The sequence below is a fragment of the Pezoporus wallicus genome, unplaced genomic scaffold (assembly GCF_028554395.1).
Source record: "Pezoporus wallicus isolate ANWC-B61680 ecotype Strahan unplaced genomic scaffold, APGP_CSIRO_Pwel_v1 scaffold_2617, whole genome shotgun sequence".
Taxonomy (NCBI): domain Eukaryota; kingdom Metazoa; phylum Chordata; class Aves; order Psittaciformes; family Psittacidae; genus Pezoporus; species Pezoporus wallicus.
In genome coordinates, this window is record NW_026637592.1 from 1,327,176 (window position 1) to 1,345,794 (window position 18,619).

The following is an 18,619-nucleotide window of genomic DNA, read 5'->3' on the forward strand; positions in this document are numbered from 1 at the left end:
TAAGGTGACAAGTTACTGGAGGCTATTTCAATGAAATTGTCAGGAAAGATACCAGCCAGGTTGCAGCTCTTGCAACTTCCATAATAAAGATTAAATTTATAGATGCTTTATATATCCTCAGGGGATGTATTAATTGGTGCTTCTCTGTCTAGAAATACATATAAACAACCTATTGTAGCTCAGGCTCAGCTCACTGATGACAACTTTGCAGCTTGTTTATGCCTGCTTTGCATTAAGGTACCAAAGAGAGAAATGAAGTTTATGTCAAAAATGTCTGAAGGTCCTGACAACTTCCCTTGTTCGAGCTCTCTGTTGGGTCTCACACTTCAAACTCCCACCGTAGTTTCAGCATATAAAAGTAACTGGTTCCCCTTTCTCTACCAGGCAAAAGGCTGACCCTGGGAAGACCGGACCCCCACACAACCAATCCTTGCTTCAAGGACTTCACCGGGCCAGGCTGGTGGAGGTTTCGCACCCCCAAAACGACACCGCCGCTCCTGCTGCCCGAAGGCGGTTTAAATATTTCATGCCGCGGGCCGCCCTTCTGGGTGCGTGTAAAACTAAGCCGGGCCCGGGGGAGGAGGGAAGGAGCCGGTTGCTGCTGCCGCTTTAAACCGCGGGGGGAGGGCGGGGGCCGGTAGGGCCCGGGCCGCGGCGTTAGCGGGCGGAGTGTCCGCGGAGAGCCGCTGGGCACCGGGCCACTGTCTACGCTCCTCTAGCAGGCGGAGTACATGACGGTAAATGAACTTCTTTATCGGCTACCATCGCGCTGTTCGCCCGCCGGCCCTGCCGATCAGCCCCGGCGCAGGCTTTCTCTATTAGTAAGCAGATGGGGAACGTAGTTTTAATCGGCTTTGCCGAGGGCTGGAAGGAGCCGCGTGGTGCGGTGGGCAGTGGGGTAGGGGGACGATAGGTACATGGCTAGGGGCTCGGCCGTTGTTCCCGGTCGCCCCTCGGGAGCGGAGGGCAGGGGGTGTCCCTGGAATTGCGCGGTGGGGATGGTGCCGGGCAGCTCCCAGGTAGCGGTGTAAAGCTGAGAGGTAAGCGCTGGGGGCTCCTAAAAGATGTGAGACTCAACCAGCTAGCTCGAAACCGTCAGGAAAGCCGTTCAGAGGTTGAAGTTTCATGCTGTGGTTTGCTGCCTTGCACTGTACTTGTTACCTTAGCGCGCAAATGTGAGTGTTGGCCTCATGATGCCATGGATCTGGGATAAGCTGGGCTGGGCTGTGTGAGCATGTGCAGGCTCGAGCTGGCCTAGTCCCAGCGCCTTTGCTTAGAGAGATGTCTTATCCAGCGAAAGTGTGCTGGCTGAAATTTGGAATCGGGATTCAAGCCCTAGTGGGGCATTGCTTTTGTTGGTGGAAAAGGGCACGTTCCTCCCATGGACTGTCTGTCTTCTGTGGTTTGCAGATACCTGCTGTCACCCACGTGTGTTTCGCTGACCAGAAGACATAGATGTCCTTTGTGACTGAGTCCTTGCATGAGCGTTCTGAAGATGAAAACCTACATAAACTCGTAAAGCGTACCACCTGAGAACATTGCTACCGACATGGACATCGTTATTTATTTATGGATGCTTTAATCAGGAGGAGCTTTTTTGTAAACATGAATTGCTGGGCTCTTTCTTTGAGGTGTCGTTTCTTGTTTCATGCTATTGAAATATTAATCTTAACTTATTATGACTCCTTTGTGTTGGTCAGCTCTCAGGGACATTTCCCTAGGCTTGAAAATGTGGGAGCTTTCAAGAACGTGTCAATCATGCCAACAGAAGCCACTTGTGGGCTGCCAGAACGAAGTTCTTTTTGTCATAGCTCAGTAGCTATTGAAAGTATTCTGTCCTGCACCCGGAGGTTTTGTGTTCAGGAATGCCCATACAGGTCATCGCCTTCTTCCTACAAACTGCTTCTTTCAGAAGGCCTTGGTACCTGTATCACAGAGGACAAAAGAGACTTGCATCCAGGGTCCTTCAGCAACGCTTCCAGCTTTATTTTTCATAATCAGAAGGATTGCTTCTCTACTCCCCATTCTCTGAGGCTTGCAGCTTCATTTACGTTAACTGTATGGTTGAAACCTGAGCAAGAAGGTGTAATGTAAGTAGTGTTGAAGGTATTTACTTTCCTGGTGCTCTTAAACCCCAGCTCAACGGTTGTTGTAGTCATGGTTGTTATTAGCAAGATATTTAGAATTTTAAAAGGTACAGTGAGAAATTGTGATGTTTTAAAGCTGTATTTAGTTTGGGGTCTTCGTAAATGTCAAGACAAGTAGGGTCAGTTAAAGTGGCATTGACTCAGATGATAGTCCAGTTGCTCTCAGTGGGGATTATTCATACATAATGTGAATGTCTGTCCTTAAGAATCTAAATTTGCATTTCTAACTCTCATTCCTTCTTCTAAAAGCTGCTAGGAAAAACATGTTGTTAGGGATTTGTGGTGTTGCTGCTTTCGTGATGGAAAAAAGGTTCTAAAACTTTAGGAATCCCTCAACACAAGCTTACTTCTTGAAAACAAACAAGGAAACCTCCCACATCTTCCACAATTAATATATACTTTATTCTGGTTTTTATTTTTTTTTATTTTTTTTAATTTCTAAAATGAAGAGTGATCATATCTTTTCTGGAAGATTTGGTGTATGTTGGTTGAACAAGAGATTCTGTTACTAATTTTAACAAAGGATTCCAGTATTCAAGCTGCTAGTGAAGTTTCACTAGGTGTTTATGAAATAGACGTAGCTAAGCATGCTCCCTCTCTTATGCCTACATATCGTGTTTTCAGCAAATATTGCTTTATAAGCTTCAGTTTGACTGTGCCTTCGTTACTATAATGTAAGACTTGCAAAATCCTGCAAAAGAACTTCTCTTCATCTGCCACAAAATGCAGGGCCTCTTCTTTTTTACTCTGATTGTGCAGATCCTCTTCAAAGTGAAGCACACAAAAAACATAGTATGTTTCGTCAGAGTATGTTCCTTCAAAAACAGAAGGTTTTGAACTTACGCTCATAATTTATTCTTTGAATGAAAGCAATGATATGCTCTGTTGTTGCATTCTTGATACTTATTTTGCATGCTGCCATGGAATAGTATGTCGTCTGGGGGTATGAAATCATCAGAAACAGTAGAAGTGTCTGAATTTATAATGATATATGCAAAATTATAGTCTTTTTAGGCAGGGATAATTAATAAAATCCACCTAGCTGTATGGATTTGGTTATGGTTATGGAAGGGAAATAAATGACATCTGCATAGCAGAAGTGTCTTTAGTTTGAGCTTAAGTTAAATCAGGTCAGCTGAAGGTATGTGTAAAGGTATCTCTGAAGCTTTGACCTAGTGTCTTTTCTAGACAGCATTTTCTATAGAGTGGTTGAATCGTGAATGTCAGGGAGCCCATTCCTGGGCTAGTCTATGCCATGAGTTCATGTCCATACATGTGCAGCGTATCAGTCTTGTTCAGCAGAGCATATGCCTAACTTGAAGCAGAAATATTCTGCTAATTTCCAAGCAAGCTGTTGTAGTGATTTGTTGAAGGAGATATGTGAAACTCTTTTGTCAATGGGATAGACTTTTGCTTGCATGGAGCCTAAAACAATTGTATGTATGTTCTTAGTTTCAAATGATGAAGGGCTGTGCAGAAACCACTACTGATATCTGATTATCCATGGACTAGTGTAAAACATTAGCCTCCAATTGCTACTGTGTTAATAATTACACAATGTACATATTCCTGTTCAGTGGGTTTTATAGATGACTTTAAAATCTAAATGTTTTTATTCAGTTTTTATAATAGACCACTTAATTCTTCCTTGTGAGTTTGCTGCTACTCAACATGTATGAAATGACAATGGTAGAAATGACAGGTAGAACCTGGTCCTGAAAAACTGAACTTGGACAACAGTTATTCCAGTGGTCAAGATGATATGCCACTGTCCACACTCTGTTCACAGAAAGAAGCATGTTAATTTTTGTTTCTTCATGAAAGGAGTACAGAGCTCCAGTGTTGGTGAAATGGTAATTGTGCATGAATAGTCATTGAAGCTTGATTTGGAAGACATCCTACAAAAGAGAAACGGTTTAACAGCAAACTAAGATGTCTTTCCTTTTATTATACTGGTTTAGTGAGTTCTTCAGGTTGGCAAAAGGAGTTTGACTTACCTGATGTCCTACACTTTGCACTTTCTGATGGGGAATTGTCTCTGTTAGATATCATTTGTGAGACCTTTTAAACCCCATTATCACAGCAGAGGGAATTCACAGAGCTTGGACTCATTCTAACAAAGTCTTTGTGCTGCCACCAAAGCACTAGGAAAGTGAACCAGAACCAGCTGTTCACATGACCAGTAGAATATTTGTAAGTTTAACAAGGTATTTTGCTTACTGCAGAGTGCTCTTGAACCAAATACAGCAGATCCATAGTTTTTGGACGTGCTATAATAATGTTTCTTCGTGCTGAATGTTGCATGGTCTGGGTGCTAGAGAGCATTGAGGAAAAAGTGTTGCTCTATAGTATCCCATTGTGCCCTTGTAAAGACTGACATTTCTGTTAGGCATGTGCTCATGTAAGAGAACAGCGTTTTGTTTTTTTCTTTTTTGCAAGAAGCTACTGTGCTGACTGAAGTGAGAGATACTGATGTGAGGATCCAAAGTCTGAAGGCCCTTTAAAGACCATGACATTCCGGGGAAGCAAAGATACGTGGATAATTAAAGGCACCAAGAATTTTCTTCATCAATTTCATAGACTGAGGTTTCTTATGTGAACCTGGGAATTAATGCACTTTCATACAAAGAGAGAGTAAAGTCAGGTCATGTTGCAGTCCTAATGTTCTTCTAAGATGTATAGTATAGATATTTGTAGGTATGCTTTCAAGTCGCCGCATACTGGAAATACTGAAGAAAAACAAAGAGAATGGCGAGAAACCACTGACATTTGTACTCCAGTGTTTAAATTTACTTTCCCTTTAGGCAGTAAGTGTGATAAAAAAGCAGAGCTCTTGTCCCTGAATTTTATTCTTTCCTCATGCTTCCTTTTTTCACTGCACGCACTTATCAGTTAATATAAATGCATTCAGTAAGCCTGTGTGTGGCCTGTAAGTAAGCCTTAGCACAATATAGGAAATGGTATATGATGATAACCCTTTACAATGAAATAGGAGAAGAATATGAGTAGAAGTTTAGCACATATGAGTAATCATTACGGGTAGTTTATACCAATTTAGTGTGAACTGGGCTAACTGGGAGTTAGATGACCAGAAATGAGCTGGGGCCTTTTGCAGGCAGAAGGGTCAGGGGAATGGCCTGACTGTGAAGTGGGCAGTAGATGTAATTTTGTTAATGTCATCTAAAGGACTAAAGTCATGTCCTATTACTTTAGTCAGATGTACTACATTAGGAATTAGACTGAAACGGGGATTTTCCTTAAGATAGTGTAGGTCTGCTTTTGAACCCACAGAGATGTTCTCATTTGCAAGTGGTCCAGTTATTGTATTGGGATTACCAGTGCAGCCATGTTAGATTCTCTAGACTGTTTTTCTCTCTGAAAGTTGACCAAGCAGATTTGCACTGTATGTTTCTCCTTCCTCCAAACCCACCATTATGTAGTCAGGGATTGGTTCTGTGGGGCTGCAGGTTCCCAGAAGCTGGACTTCACAAAGAACTGTGGTTTCTCTCTAAAATCAGGGCTGGAATGGAATATTGTGCTCAGTCACAAGTAACTCTTATGTCCATTTCACCTATGTTAGCCCTAGTTTGGGTTTTTTCTTTTTCTTTTCCTCCCCGCACCTTCCCTTCTCTGTTTTCTGCCTCTTGTTTTGTTTTTTTTTTTTTTCTTTTAGTAGCAAGTCACAGTTCACATTTGTTCTTTCCAGTTTTCAAAGTGATGTACATCAAGGTCACTTCCCTTAAAGTCATGACACCTTTGGGGATAAAAACAATGTGAGGATGCTTGTTTTAGATAACCAAAATAAACAAAAACCTGGATTATCCAATTATTGTTTATCCAGGAACTGGGTAAATCCAGTTCCTAAATATTTTGCTACTTAGCTGAGCCTTCTCTCACATTTATTATCTAACAAAACTACCATGTTTACAACCAAACAAAATGTTGAAAAGGCCAGTCGACAATATATGAAGAAACATGGTTTTAGTAAGGCTTGGAAAACAGAGGTCTGCAAGTTGTTTTGTTGTCAACATATCAGAAGACTGAAATGGTAACAGTTAAGATGAATGAATTTTTCTCTTGCATTTAAGGGTGAATTAGGGAATAATGGCAGTATCAAAGAACAGCCTTTTTGATAATTTTATAAATACATAGTAAGTGAAGATGCTCATCAGTAGATAAGTGTTTTGTTCTTTTGGATTATATCTAAGTAAATCTTGGTCTCATGCAAATTTTATATGCTGCTCTCTTGTGACAGTGCACTAATTTAGTCTGGTGTAACTGTTAAGATATTTGACTTTTCATGGGTCAGTAATTGAGGACTGGGTTTCTCAAGCAGCTGAATTGGGAATGCAGAACTTAATCATTTTTGTTGTACTGATGATGACCTTAATAAAATAGATCACTGTTTCACAAGCATATATAGCCTATGCTTTCTCAGGAGCCTTGACATCATGCTGATTGGATTGGCAAAAATATTTAATCAGCTAGATATGCAGTGTTGGGTTGCTATGAATGGTATTCTTTGTACCTTACATGTTAGCAATGTATTTGGTATTGATGTGAAATCTTTGTGTGTGTGTGTGTGTGTGAGAGAGAGAGAGAGAGAGAGAAAAAAAAACAAACTAACAAGCCTCTTGCTCTGGTTTTCTTAGGTTAGAGAAAGACTTTGTCAAAGCGAGAGTGTAGGGGAAGCTGCTGCCTTACCTGGGCAGATTTGGTGGAAAGATGGAGCACTTATTTCCAGAACATGTAAAAAACAAATGAAGTGTCTCCACAGAATGTACTGCATTGCACAGCTTTGTATGAAAAGCACAGCAGAGACCTGTGCAGTGCTGGCCAGCCACTGTGGTTTCCATCATTGAACCCTAAAGAAAGGAGCCGAAGTGGACCCCTCTTTCACCCCCAGGTGAACTGGGGTTGCATACACTAAATATAAAACCAAATAAAAATAAATCTCAGATTAAGACAGAGAAAATATCTTTGTTAAAGTTATTTTACACTTGGTACATACTGTGACTTTCACTGTCATTGAGCATCTTCTCAAGAGCTGTATTTTTAATGCTTATTTTAATACGTTCTGGTTAACATCACTTTACAGGATAGCACCTTGGCAAGAATGTGTATATGTGTGTTCCTCTGACCTTATGTTATTTTTCTTGGTTATTTCCAAAGGTGTGTAATAGAAAAGGCTATTGATGGGCAGACTGTGTTCAAACTCACAATCTCTGAGAAAGAGGCCATGTTTTATTATCGCACAGTAAATGGTTTGCAGCCACCAATAAAAGTAATGACACTGGGGAGAATTCTTGTGAAGAAATGGATTCATCTTAGTGTACAGGTGAGTAAAATAAAAACCATTTAATATTTGTTGAAATACAACATTTGTGTGAGTGCTATAACTGTATAAATATAAAAAGGTAAATTGGGGGATGTAAATGAGAACTCTTGAGTCTTGGAGATAAGTATCTTGGTTTGGGAACTCATTTTGAGGCCATTGATAATTTAGCACTGAAAATAAATGCTGTACACAGTCTTCTGAACAAACAAGACTGAAAATTCTCACTCTTTAGAACACAAGCATTTGAGGTGAAGAAAAGCTACCTATTTCTAACATTATCAGTATTTGGTCTCTGAGATTATTTCCTTAAAAAAAGGATATCATCCTTATCTGTACATTTTAATGTACTTGTCTTACAGAGGAGTGCATGTAAGTAAAAGTGTATGATTGTGCAGGATCAAGCAAGTGAGGAAGTTAGAGCTATTTTCTCTTACTTTAAACGTCTGATTCAGAATTGTTAAAACACAGTGCTTGTGTTCTAAAAGTCTTCTGTTGACATAACTTTTTAATAAGTGTACAAATATCCACTGAGGATAAATCAAAATTGAGTTTGTTAAAATTTAAACTGTATGTACAAAAAATCAGTAAACAAACACAGAAGAAATTAAAATTCAGTTATTTGCATGTCTTGTAATTCCCAAGAGGCACTCTAGTAAATTCTATTTGTAAGCCAAGTTCAACTAATAATTATAAACCATAATTATCAGGTATTGAAATGTTTATCTTCCTCCTTCCTTCATTTCCTTTATCCATTCTATTAAATTTCATTTGGTTTACAGCACAATCAAGCATAGTTTTGCTGCTTTCTTGAAACTTGCTAAAAGGTATTGACTGTGATTTGGCTTTTTAGTGCTGATCTTGTCACTTGTAAGAAGTATTGAAGCTGACATCTTGATTTTTTTTCAGTTTTCTTTTTTTTTCCAGGATAACAGCATGGTAGTGCAAATAAGAATTTGGCTGTTGGATTACAAGAGTGACCTTAAGTTAGAACTAATGAACTTTACACTTCAAACACTCCAAGGGTGCTATATTGCTGCTGTTGTTGTCAGCTGCATTTTGTACTAGCCTCAGAAACTGCTAAAGCCTGGGATAGCTAAGTGAAGAGTGAAAGGGCTGGATTTAAATACGCACCAGTATCTTGAATTGTATTACAAAGAAACATCAAGCACTCTGTAGAATTTGTTTCTGTGGTGAAATTTGTTCAGTGTATAGCTGGAGTGAAGAAGTGTAGCTTCTAGACCCTTGCAGGGACTGCAGGCTTAATACCTTTCCTAGGTTTCTTAGCTTAGCGTAGAACATTACTTTCTGTGGTTTGTGGTATTTGTAGGATTCAACTTTTAACTATCATTAAGGATTACAGTGGCTACAGCATGATCCATTTAGCACTAGGGCTGGCTATGAGACTTTAGGCAAAGGGTTTAGGGGCTTGTTGGTGTTGGGGTTTTGTGTGGTGTCGGTTTTTGTTATTTTTCTCTCCTTTATTTTGAGCAGCAGTCCAAAAGCATTTTTTTTTCAATGAATGGAGAGAAAAATGGAAAATGAGAAACACCATGCAGAAGTAATATTCATATGGTACTGTTTGTGTCTTCGGATATTAATAATATTTGATGATCATAGATATTTATATCTCATGATGATACATATATTTGAATACAGGTGTTTCCTTAAGCTGATGAAAATCAGCTTCATCTTCTGAAGATAAAGAGCTATGTAGTTTTCTAGGCATGGGCGTGCAGAGGAGAGACCCTTCCCTAGGCTGTACATGGGCTACCTGGAGTAGAGACAACAGAGGGGGGCTGAATGCAGTAATGACCTACTACTGCTTCGAGCTTTTCCAAATAAGTCAGACCACATAGACTTCCATGCTGTTCTGTTCAGGAAAAACTGCTTCTGATAACTGTAAAGGATTAGCAATCTCAGTTCTGTGTCACTGTTGTAGGCATAACCTTTATTTCCTAGCAAAGACAAGCCATAGGACTGAGCTCTGTGGGCACTAAGTTAGGAAAGTTTGCAGTCACCCTACAGCCATACTGGTTTGAAGTAGATAAGGTGTTATCAGTGTAGTTGCTGTATAACCTCCTTCTACAAAACCAGAAAGGGAATTATTGTTGAATGTGAGATGTCATGTCAATATAAATTTGACCAGATGTTCTCCACAGCATATTGGAAAGTGCTTTTCAAAGCCATGCACAATATTGCATGTTTGGTCAACAGGGAGGACGAAAAGCTTTTGGCATGGTGCCTTGTTTTACGCAGTGACTGCAGACCAAATTGCCGATATGTCTAATTTGGAGTGAGTCTGATTCAGGACAGAAGGGCTTTTTTTCTGAATGCTGGCACTTACTAACACAGGTAGCAAACAGGGGTGTCTAATGGGTCCTGCCCCTGAGGAAAAGGCATTACTTGTTGGTTGGCTCACAGAGAATTTATGCATCGTGTTTGTAATTGTGGTTGCGTGATGGATGGGGAGAGCTGGCTGGCGCATCCAGTGGCTGCAACCAAAGAATCGGGAGCTGAGACACGTGAATTTGTGCACTGAGCTGGGGGCAGGCATAACATCCAGGGGAAGACTGGGGGATTTGGGTTTGATAAATGTTCATGGCACATGAGTGAATTTTTGAGTTTGTTTTTCAGCAGGTTGGTTGTAGTTTGTGAAGAGTGTGTGAGTGAGGGATGTAGCTGACCATGAGTGAGCTCTAGCAAGGAGCTAGGGTCCAAATGTATCTCTGAACACAGTTATGCCTAATATGAGACTGATGAGGACCAAAGGTCTCTAAAGCCAAACAGTCAGTAAGAGCTGGGAGCCTCAAATGAGAGTTCCTGTGGTTAGTAAGTGAAACTGAAATATCTGTGCAAAATGCAAGGCAACAGGCACCATGACAAAGGAGTGTGAAAGATTTGTTGCAGATGTGAAACTAAATTTAGAGAGAGCAGAAATATGGTCGGGTGGCAGATATGTTTGGAATTTGGGTGTAAGGGCATATTCAGGAATGACAGAAGTGAATGCTAAATGGTGGAATAGCACCAAATAGCAATTAAATGATAAGAGAGAGGGAAAGGATGGCACAAATTGAAAATAATTTCTTTGAAATAAAATCTAGGGGAAGAGAAGGCTAGTAAATTGAATCTACTGTGGTAATCTAGGAATTTAAATCCTTGGGTTTGGATTTAGATGTGTAATTTGTTAGAGAACTACTACTAAGAACAGTGTCATTGGAGAGACTTATTCTCCAGTTCATAGCTGGGAAATTAAAGTTCTACTAACAGGGCCCAAACATTCCTGTATGTTCTGCATGAAAAATTTTTTCATCAAGTAGTTACTATAGCAGAAATTCTGGAAATCAGTTTTGTCAAGTGATGAGGGCATTATTAGAGAAGTGGGTGTCAGTGTTGAGTATTTATAACTAAAGCCAGATTGGGGGGGGGGGGAGGTTTAGAAAGAACAAACAAATGGGCCTATTTTTATTAAAAAAGGTGAACTGCAGAGCCCAGAGATTGAATGGGAAAAAGATCTGAGGTTGTTAAAAATAACAGAATTAAGAGGAATCTGTGCCCTTAAAGGAAAAGATTGGAGATGTGTTGCCCAGGCTTATTCACTCAGAATAAGTGCCTTTGCAGTTAGAGATGGCAGAGTCTGCAGGCGCTGGGGAATAGGGAGACAAATTCACGGAGAATGCTATATACGAACAGAAATAAAGCTGGAAAGATGCCAAGCTGAATTAGCCATAGTAATGACTGTCAAATAGTAAAAACTTCTTACTTTTTTTTTTGTGTAAGAAGGCAAGACTTGGGTACAGTGAAGTTGTGCTTGAGATTAAGGATGATTTGAGTAAGGTCCCCGAAATACACACTTTGTTTTCAATAGTGATAACAGCCACAGAGCAAAACCAAGCCAGGTAACAGAAATGTATGTAAATAGAAGTGCACATAAAGGGGTAGAAACATGAATGTGCAAGCTTATTGTGTACATGCTGATGCAACTAGATAGTCTTTGTCCAAAAAATTCTGAAAGAACTGGTACATAAAATCCTTTGACAATGAGATATTTTATGCAAATCTCCCAGGTCAGGGGCAGACCTATGATGCTTACATTGAATGTCATGGATTGATGCTGGCCATCAGCCAGGCAGCCGGGTCCCCCTTGCCCAGAGAGAGAATAGCAATAGCAAAAGTGAGAATACAAATTCAGAATGCAACATCATACAGGGTGTTGTGAAGAAATTTAACTCCATCCCAGCCAGAGCCTGTACAAAGAGAAAGGAAAAATGATCTTGGCAATGCAGGCCTATTTTTCTTGACACAGTGGCATATGAGGATTTGAAAAAGATCTTTGAAGGAATAAAGATGTGGTGCTAAGTGAAAAGGGGGATAAAATGCAGTGTGGATTTACTAGGGATGGCTCATCACTGTCTAACCTCTTAGCTTTTTTTTAATTAAAGAACTGATTTTCAGACAAAGTAAGTGTATCAGATTTCTTCTACCTGGAGTCCAGTTTAGCATTGATGTGACAATCCATGGAAGTTGTAGAGTCAAAGGTTATGCTCTTGGGGAGGGTTGGCAAGAGATACTGCTCAAAGGAACTGACATAATCCTGAGAAGGGGGCAGGCAAAAAAGCAATTGAATTCCTTGGGAATTAGTCTTTGGACCAGCCTTGTGTTATATTTTCATTAATGATCTTGGCAGAAATATTAAGGGTGTAGTAGCTGGTAGCATAATGTGGAGAGATATCAGGATGAGGAACAGAAAGATGTCATACAGGAAGAATGGCATGACCGAAAGGACTAGGGTAACCGGCATGAAATGAAATTTGGTATTACAAAATGCAAGGTAATGAACTTGAAATCCCTCCCAAAATGTCTTGCTAAGTAGTTAATCATTAGAAAACTGCTGAAGTAGTAGTCCCAGCTGGTGATGATGAGTTACTAGCATGATGTGGCTACAACAAAGGCATGTGTTGGGGAAATGTATCAGAAGAGGTGTTCCCAATAGTGAGAGAAAAGCATCATGGATGCTGCTCCAGACTCAGGTGAAGTTTCATGCAAAATGTCAGGTAAAACTTCCATCATTCACTTTTAAGTAATGTGATACAAAGTCTATAAAGACAATGAAAGGCTTTATGGAGGCCTTATGGAAGATGATTTGGGGAACCTTCTGTTAGGAATTGACTGTAGTGATGAGTGGGAAGTCACAGTTTTCTTCTCTAAATCTGTTGGAGGTAAACAGCAGGCAGACAATAGGCCTGTTTAAGTTGGAAAATGAGTCTGTTCTATTGCAGCAGTGTTTCTGAAAAAGCATTCTGATCAGAATAGTGGGCATAAGAAAATGGTGGGGTTTTTTTGGTGGTTTTAAATATTAATTCAGTAACTTTCATAAAAAAGATAACGTGCATCCCAAAAGAAGATGAGAATTCATATCAGTTATGTTGATGAGCTGTGGTTTTTTCTTTTCCTTCCCTTTTCCTGCAGTGTTACTGTAACCACTGCTGCCAGCAGGATGTTGGATGTAAGTCACTAATAGTCTTGGAATGTACTTGGAAAAAAATACTTGAGCCTAGATGGCATCAGTCTAAGAGTAGCTTCATACTTTTTAATAGTTTATGCAGCCTTCTTAATATGCAGATAGCTGTTGGCTAGCCATTTGTTCTTTATACCAAATAAACATTTGAGAAACATCATCGTCGAAAAGTTCTGCTAAGGTACATTAAAGTGGATTTGAAACAAAAGTGAATTTTAACCATTTTTTTTTGTTCTCTTTGATCAGTATGACTCATTTTTTTTCTCCAGGTCTTGTCTGGCTTTATTTTCCACTGCTTATGATTTGCAACTGAACTTATATTTTCATTTTCAAATGGTTTGTGTTTTGTTTTTGGGGTTTCCTTAAGGCCATAAATTGTGGATACTGCTTCCTTGAAATTACTGCCACTATTCTAGTTGATTTTAGTTGGTGAGGATCAAGTCCTTCAGATTTCTGAAAGTTTTAGGGTCCTTCTGTGTGTCTGATCTTGATTTATGGCTATTTATCACTGCATATTCTTAGCTATATATTAGCAAAAACTCTGATTGAAGGTTCAGAATGGAGTAAAGGCTATATAGCCTTAAAAGAATCTGATATGCACTGAACCTCAGGAAAACTGTCAAAAACTGGTGGTTTTGAGAGCATAGCAATGCATGATTAAGGCCAATTGTGCCTGCATAAGGATATAATATCAGATTTGCACCACTTAGTAACAGCGGCATCATTATGTGTTTCCTTTTTCAGAATCACTGTTAAGGGTCTCTCACTTTCCCTTTGATACTTCAGAATTTCTTTAACCAGTTAAGAAGAGTGGAATTTAAACCTGAATTTTCAGATACAGCCAAGGCTGCTGAAACAGGAGGTTCTTTGGGAACATGTCAGATTGATGTTTTTGTTTCATATTTAGTGTCTCTAATTATAAAAGTAATTTTTTGTACTGGCCTTTATTTTGCCTGATCATATCTATGTAACTCTGCCATGTTTTGGCAGACTATAGCACATTAAAAGCTTTAGAAAGTATGTTTAAAATCTAGATGCAGAGAGGTAACCATGACTGAATTACTCTCCTGGGAGGAAAATGCTCTTAGAGTGCCTATTGAAATCAGCATTATCATTTCAATACATGTCAAATATGAGTAATTTCCTAGTTCAGGCAAAATTTCTTTATAAATCTTTAAATCTTCCAGTTCTTTCAAGAAAAGGTTAAAGTACTTATGATTTAATGAGACCGCTTTACATCATAACTGTTTGACTATCAAGAGAAAACTTGTCCTTTCCAATTTGTAAAATCGTTTTATTTTGTGCACAAGTTTTTGAATAGTTTTAGGTTTGTATTAAAAGCAAAGAACCTGAGACTTAAAACCAGAGAAGAAAACATTTATTCTACACACTCTGTGTATGTATTATTAAATATGAGATGTTTTAAACTGTCTATACCCTGAGTTTAGTAAGAACATGAGAAAGCAAGGAAGCATTTTAATTTAAATCACTGTTTGAAGTAATCACTTAGTAGTTTTGTCAGTCTCGGGAAGGGAGGGGAGAGCTTGCATTAATTCTAAATGTTTAGAGCTTCTTGTCTACTAATTACAATAGTGTGTTGAAAATATTTAGGAGGATGCAGCCTGTCCATATGGTTGGTGCTCATGCGCCTAACAGACAGCAGAAATAAAACACATGTTACAGTCTGTAATGTATCTGAATGTCTGTTTAGAGAACTGTTTGGAGAAACAGTGGGCATAGCTCTTTTGGCAACTGCTTCATCATTTAATCTGCTGTGGTTGCAAGCCTTTGAGATACTGCTGCTGAACTTTGAGTAGTTTGATACTAGTAACTTGCCTCTTCTTCTGGCTCATAGGTATTAGGATGTCAACTGTGTTGATTTAAAAGCTCTTTGTTGTTATGACTTCAGCTTCCTGGGAAAATGGGATATGTCCTAGATGCCTTTATCTTCTCTTCAATTATACTATCTCTTAAATTACTTCCTTTTTTTTTTTTCCCCCGAATATGAGTTCAGGCAAGTTCTTGCATATTTGGAGATTTAGCTGCCTGGGAACACAAGACAAGGAACTTCATTTGGGCCAAGATTTTAATTTCAGAGAATGCCAAAAATACAGAATGCCAGAAATACAGAATGCCATCTTCACTAAACTTCAGGAAATTGTGAATGTTTTTTTCAATTGCAAACACAAATCCCACTGAAGATTGCCCAGACTCTATAATATATATGGTAAGAATGGAATTGTTTGTATGACCAGTGTTGGGAGGAGGTAGTATGGAATGGTTTGCAGAAGCTGTGCTTGATTTGTCTGGAGAGTTTCAGGTGAGATTTGAAATCTATCAAGTTTCAATTTGTTTTGCAAGCAGTTTGCTTCCTTACACAAAAATAGGTGGTAGCAAATTAAATTGTATTTTTAATAATTGAAGCACAATGTTAAAAATTATTTGCTTTCTTTCTTTCTCCTAGTCTCAAATGTTTGAATATCCTGCAGTTCTAAAGGTTGTATTTTTGGCATTTGGTGCATTTTTCGTGGTGTTTTTTTTAATTAAATTTTTATTTTTTAAATAAAAATGAGTAGAGATGAACAATTGTATGTGCTACTCTAGAATTGTGTGTGTGTGTGTTTAGTTAGGAAATAACTTTGAGACTTCCTAAGCATGCTGTAACTTTTTTATTGACAATAGCCATGAATCAAACTTCTAGTGACAATTGTAATATGCAATACATCGTATATTTGATGTATTTTATTATTTTTTATAATTTATTTATAAATCTATTTATATATAATTTATTATTTAGATATATATCTATTCAGATAGTTGTCTCTGTTCTGAATTGGCCTGGTTTTCCACATGCTGTTTCTTCAGTTGGGTGCAGAATTATGCAGCATTGCTTGTTTGACCCTTGCTGGTACTGGTAGCATTTCAAAAAATGGCACTGGCTTTGACCTTCTGCTTCCTGAATTACAGCCAAAATATTTTTCTCTTGAGCCTCTGCTCTCTCCTTTCCAGTGGTATTTAGGGGTACCCTTGCTATTGACTGTGACTGTAGGTGACCTTGTATGCGAGGTTCATTGTTGTTGCACCTGTAGGCAAATCAGCATGTGATATTCAGTGGTAGCATAGATCAGACTATCAATATTGGTCTGAATCCGACATTTCAGAGCAGCAAGCTTCTATTTCTTTCCACTGAATTTCTTACCCTGAAGATTTATCCTCTGTACTCCCTTGTCTTTCTAGCTTGTTGACCATGTCCCATGGGACTTTTGTGGTTCTTGGAGTCAGGAGTGGTCAAAAGAAAAAGTCTTTCATCTCTCTAAGCTTCTTTAGGTGGCCTGCTTGAGTCTTGATAGTAGATAATTCTGTTTTTCATGTTGTTACTTACTTGTGCCTTATGCACATACCTCTTGTCTGTATAAAGCAGCTTGTTGAATCCTTAATGCTTGTCTCCTTTCATGTTACTATAGCAGTCATCAGATCTTGGATCTGATCTGTTCTGTGACTTGGGGAAAAGAGAGTCATCATGCAGCAAGCAAGAAAGCAGTTGTTCTCCATGTATTTTAAGATCTGATGACTAGGTTCCTCTTCTATTTTGTTGTTTGGAACTTGTAGCACAAAGATCACTTGTGAAAACCTTTACATGTAAAAAGAACAGAGATTGATTAAAATAGAGCACATCTGTTTTGTTAATTACTTCATTTTTTAACAGAACCTGTATTTGCAATTTTGAGCTCTCGGGTTCTGCCAGTCCCCTGCCCAGATGTTTGCTCTATCCTGAGGCATCAGACTGATAGAGCTCCACTGACACAAGCAATAAAAAATATTTTTCATTGATACAGTGCTGCTTAGGATAGAAAGTGGCAGAGCTGTAGTTAATCAGTTTAATATTATTTGATATTACTGAAATACTGGTGAGGTGCTCACCAACAAAAGCTCAAATCAAAATAGCCCATCAGTAATTGGAATGCATGTTCTGTAACATGAAGGATCACTAAATCTCTGATTCAACTGTTTATTTTGGAAACCATGTTAACTTTTAAAAGTACTAATTCTTTAGGAATACAGACCATTTCAAAACCTCCCTCTTTTTGCATTGATCTTTCTTTGTTGGCCTGGTTTATCAGATAATTGACAGTGTGGGTTACAGCACTCAGTTTTTAACACTGTGCTAAAAACTACCCCTGCCCCTCTGTCCAAAAAATTAACATTCCTATTTTGGATCTTTCTGCTTGCTGTTACTTGCATCTTTGCATCAAAGCAGCTTCATTCATGAAATAACTATTAGTTTTTCTCAAGCTTGTAAACTTACCTTGTGCATTGGCCTGCATTCCACTTGCTTTCTGATTTCACTGTCAAATTCATATTAATATGTGGCTTGTTCCTGAGCAGAGTTAACTGCTTCAGGAGCACTCCAGGGTTCCTTCCCCCCTACTCTTTTTTTATTTTTTTAGATTTATGTTGTCCTTTAGGGAAGTCAAGCTGAACTAGTGGATCTATGGACAAATAGACTCGGATTGAAGGGAAACCATTTCCTGCTGAGAAGGGATTAATGTTGTAGGAGATTGTGGAAAAGAAAGGTAAAGGAGGTCAAAGGGAAAAGCTAAGTATCTTATATACAAATGCTAGGAGCATATGTAATAAGACTGCTGAATTGGAGTGACATGTTTTCAAGGATAAGAAAAATATTATTGGAATAAAAGGGACAAGAAGGAAAATGAAGGGGGATTTAAAATGCCAAGATACACAGTTTTAGAGAAGGGAGAGCTGATATAAAGCTGGAAGAGATGTAACAATATTGCTGAGGGATGATACTCAATCTGGAGTAGGAAACACTCCTGCTCTCCTGCCCCCTATTTTTTCTTTTCTTTCTTTTTTTTTTTACCTAAGTTAAGTTTAGTGGTTTGCATACAAGGTGAGGACAATTTAGCGTGGTTGTGATTCTTGGGTGTTGCACTAGACTTGCAGGTGGTCAGAAAAAAAGCTCAAGCAATAAAAATCTTTAAGACATAAAATAAGGTTCCCTGAGAAAACCAGAACTTTGAATTTTGAGGAATTGAGGAGGAGACAGTAGGAAGAGTGTTAGAGATCAGTGAGGATATTGACTGTGTTAAAACTACAAATGAAAGCATGTTTCCACTGTCGCTGTAAAGTTGTTGCTTTTATACTGTTATTGAAACAGTATATGAATATTGTCACTGTTATCGTGGAAAGATTGCAAATATATATCTGTATATGGAAATAAGTTAAAAATCAAATGATCATAAAATGATGAAATTTGAAATGGTTGTGGAGTAAGGGTATGTGCTAGATGGAAGAAGCAGTAAAGTTATTGATTTTAGTAAAGTTAACTTTGAAGGAAAGCAAAATTCTCCTGGGATTTTTGCCTGCAATCCTGTGATGAATGGAAATCCACTCCACACAAGTAGAGAGTACATAGTGTATAAAACACGTAGAGATGCTGCAATTAAAATTCATCCCAGTTAAGTCAAGAAAAGGAAAGGCTGATATGGGCCTGAGGCAAAAAAAGGAAAGGCAAAGAGACATCTTGCCCCTCCTGACCTTATGCTTTTTCATTCCCCTTCACTGTTCTTTGCCATTTCTTCTACTGTCCCTTTATCCTCT

At 38.7% G+C, this 18,619-nt stretch overlaps 1 protein-coding gene across 4 annotated transcripts in view; it reads left to right on the forward strand.

The window, feature by feature from the left end:
• The first annotated feature begins 881 nt into the window (after positions 1 to 881).
• The window catches only part of USH2A (usherin), a 372,328-nt gene continuing 354,590 nt past the window's right edge, over positions 882 to 18,619 (forward strand). For all 4 annotated transcript variants that reach the window (XR_008971850.1, XM_057406464.1, XM_057406465.1 and 1 more), the window contains exons 1-3: positions 882 to 1,040; positions 1,411 to 2,090; positions 7,320 to 7,485. Coding sequence is in view for 3 of the 4 variants with exons in the window: in XM_057406464.1 (XP_057262447.1) it covers positions 1,570 to 2,090; positions 7,320 to 7,485 (687 nt within the window). In the remaining variant the exon portion in view is untranslated. The remainder of the gene's footprint in view (positions 1,041 to 1,410; positions 2,091 to 7,319; positions 7,486 to 18,619) is intronic.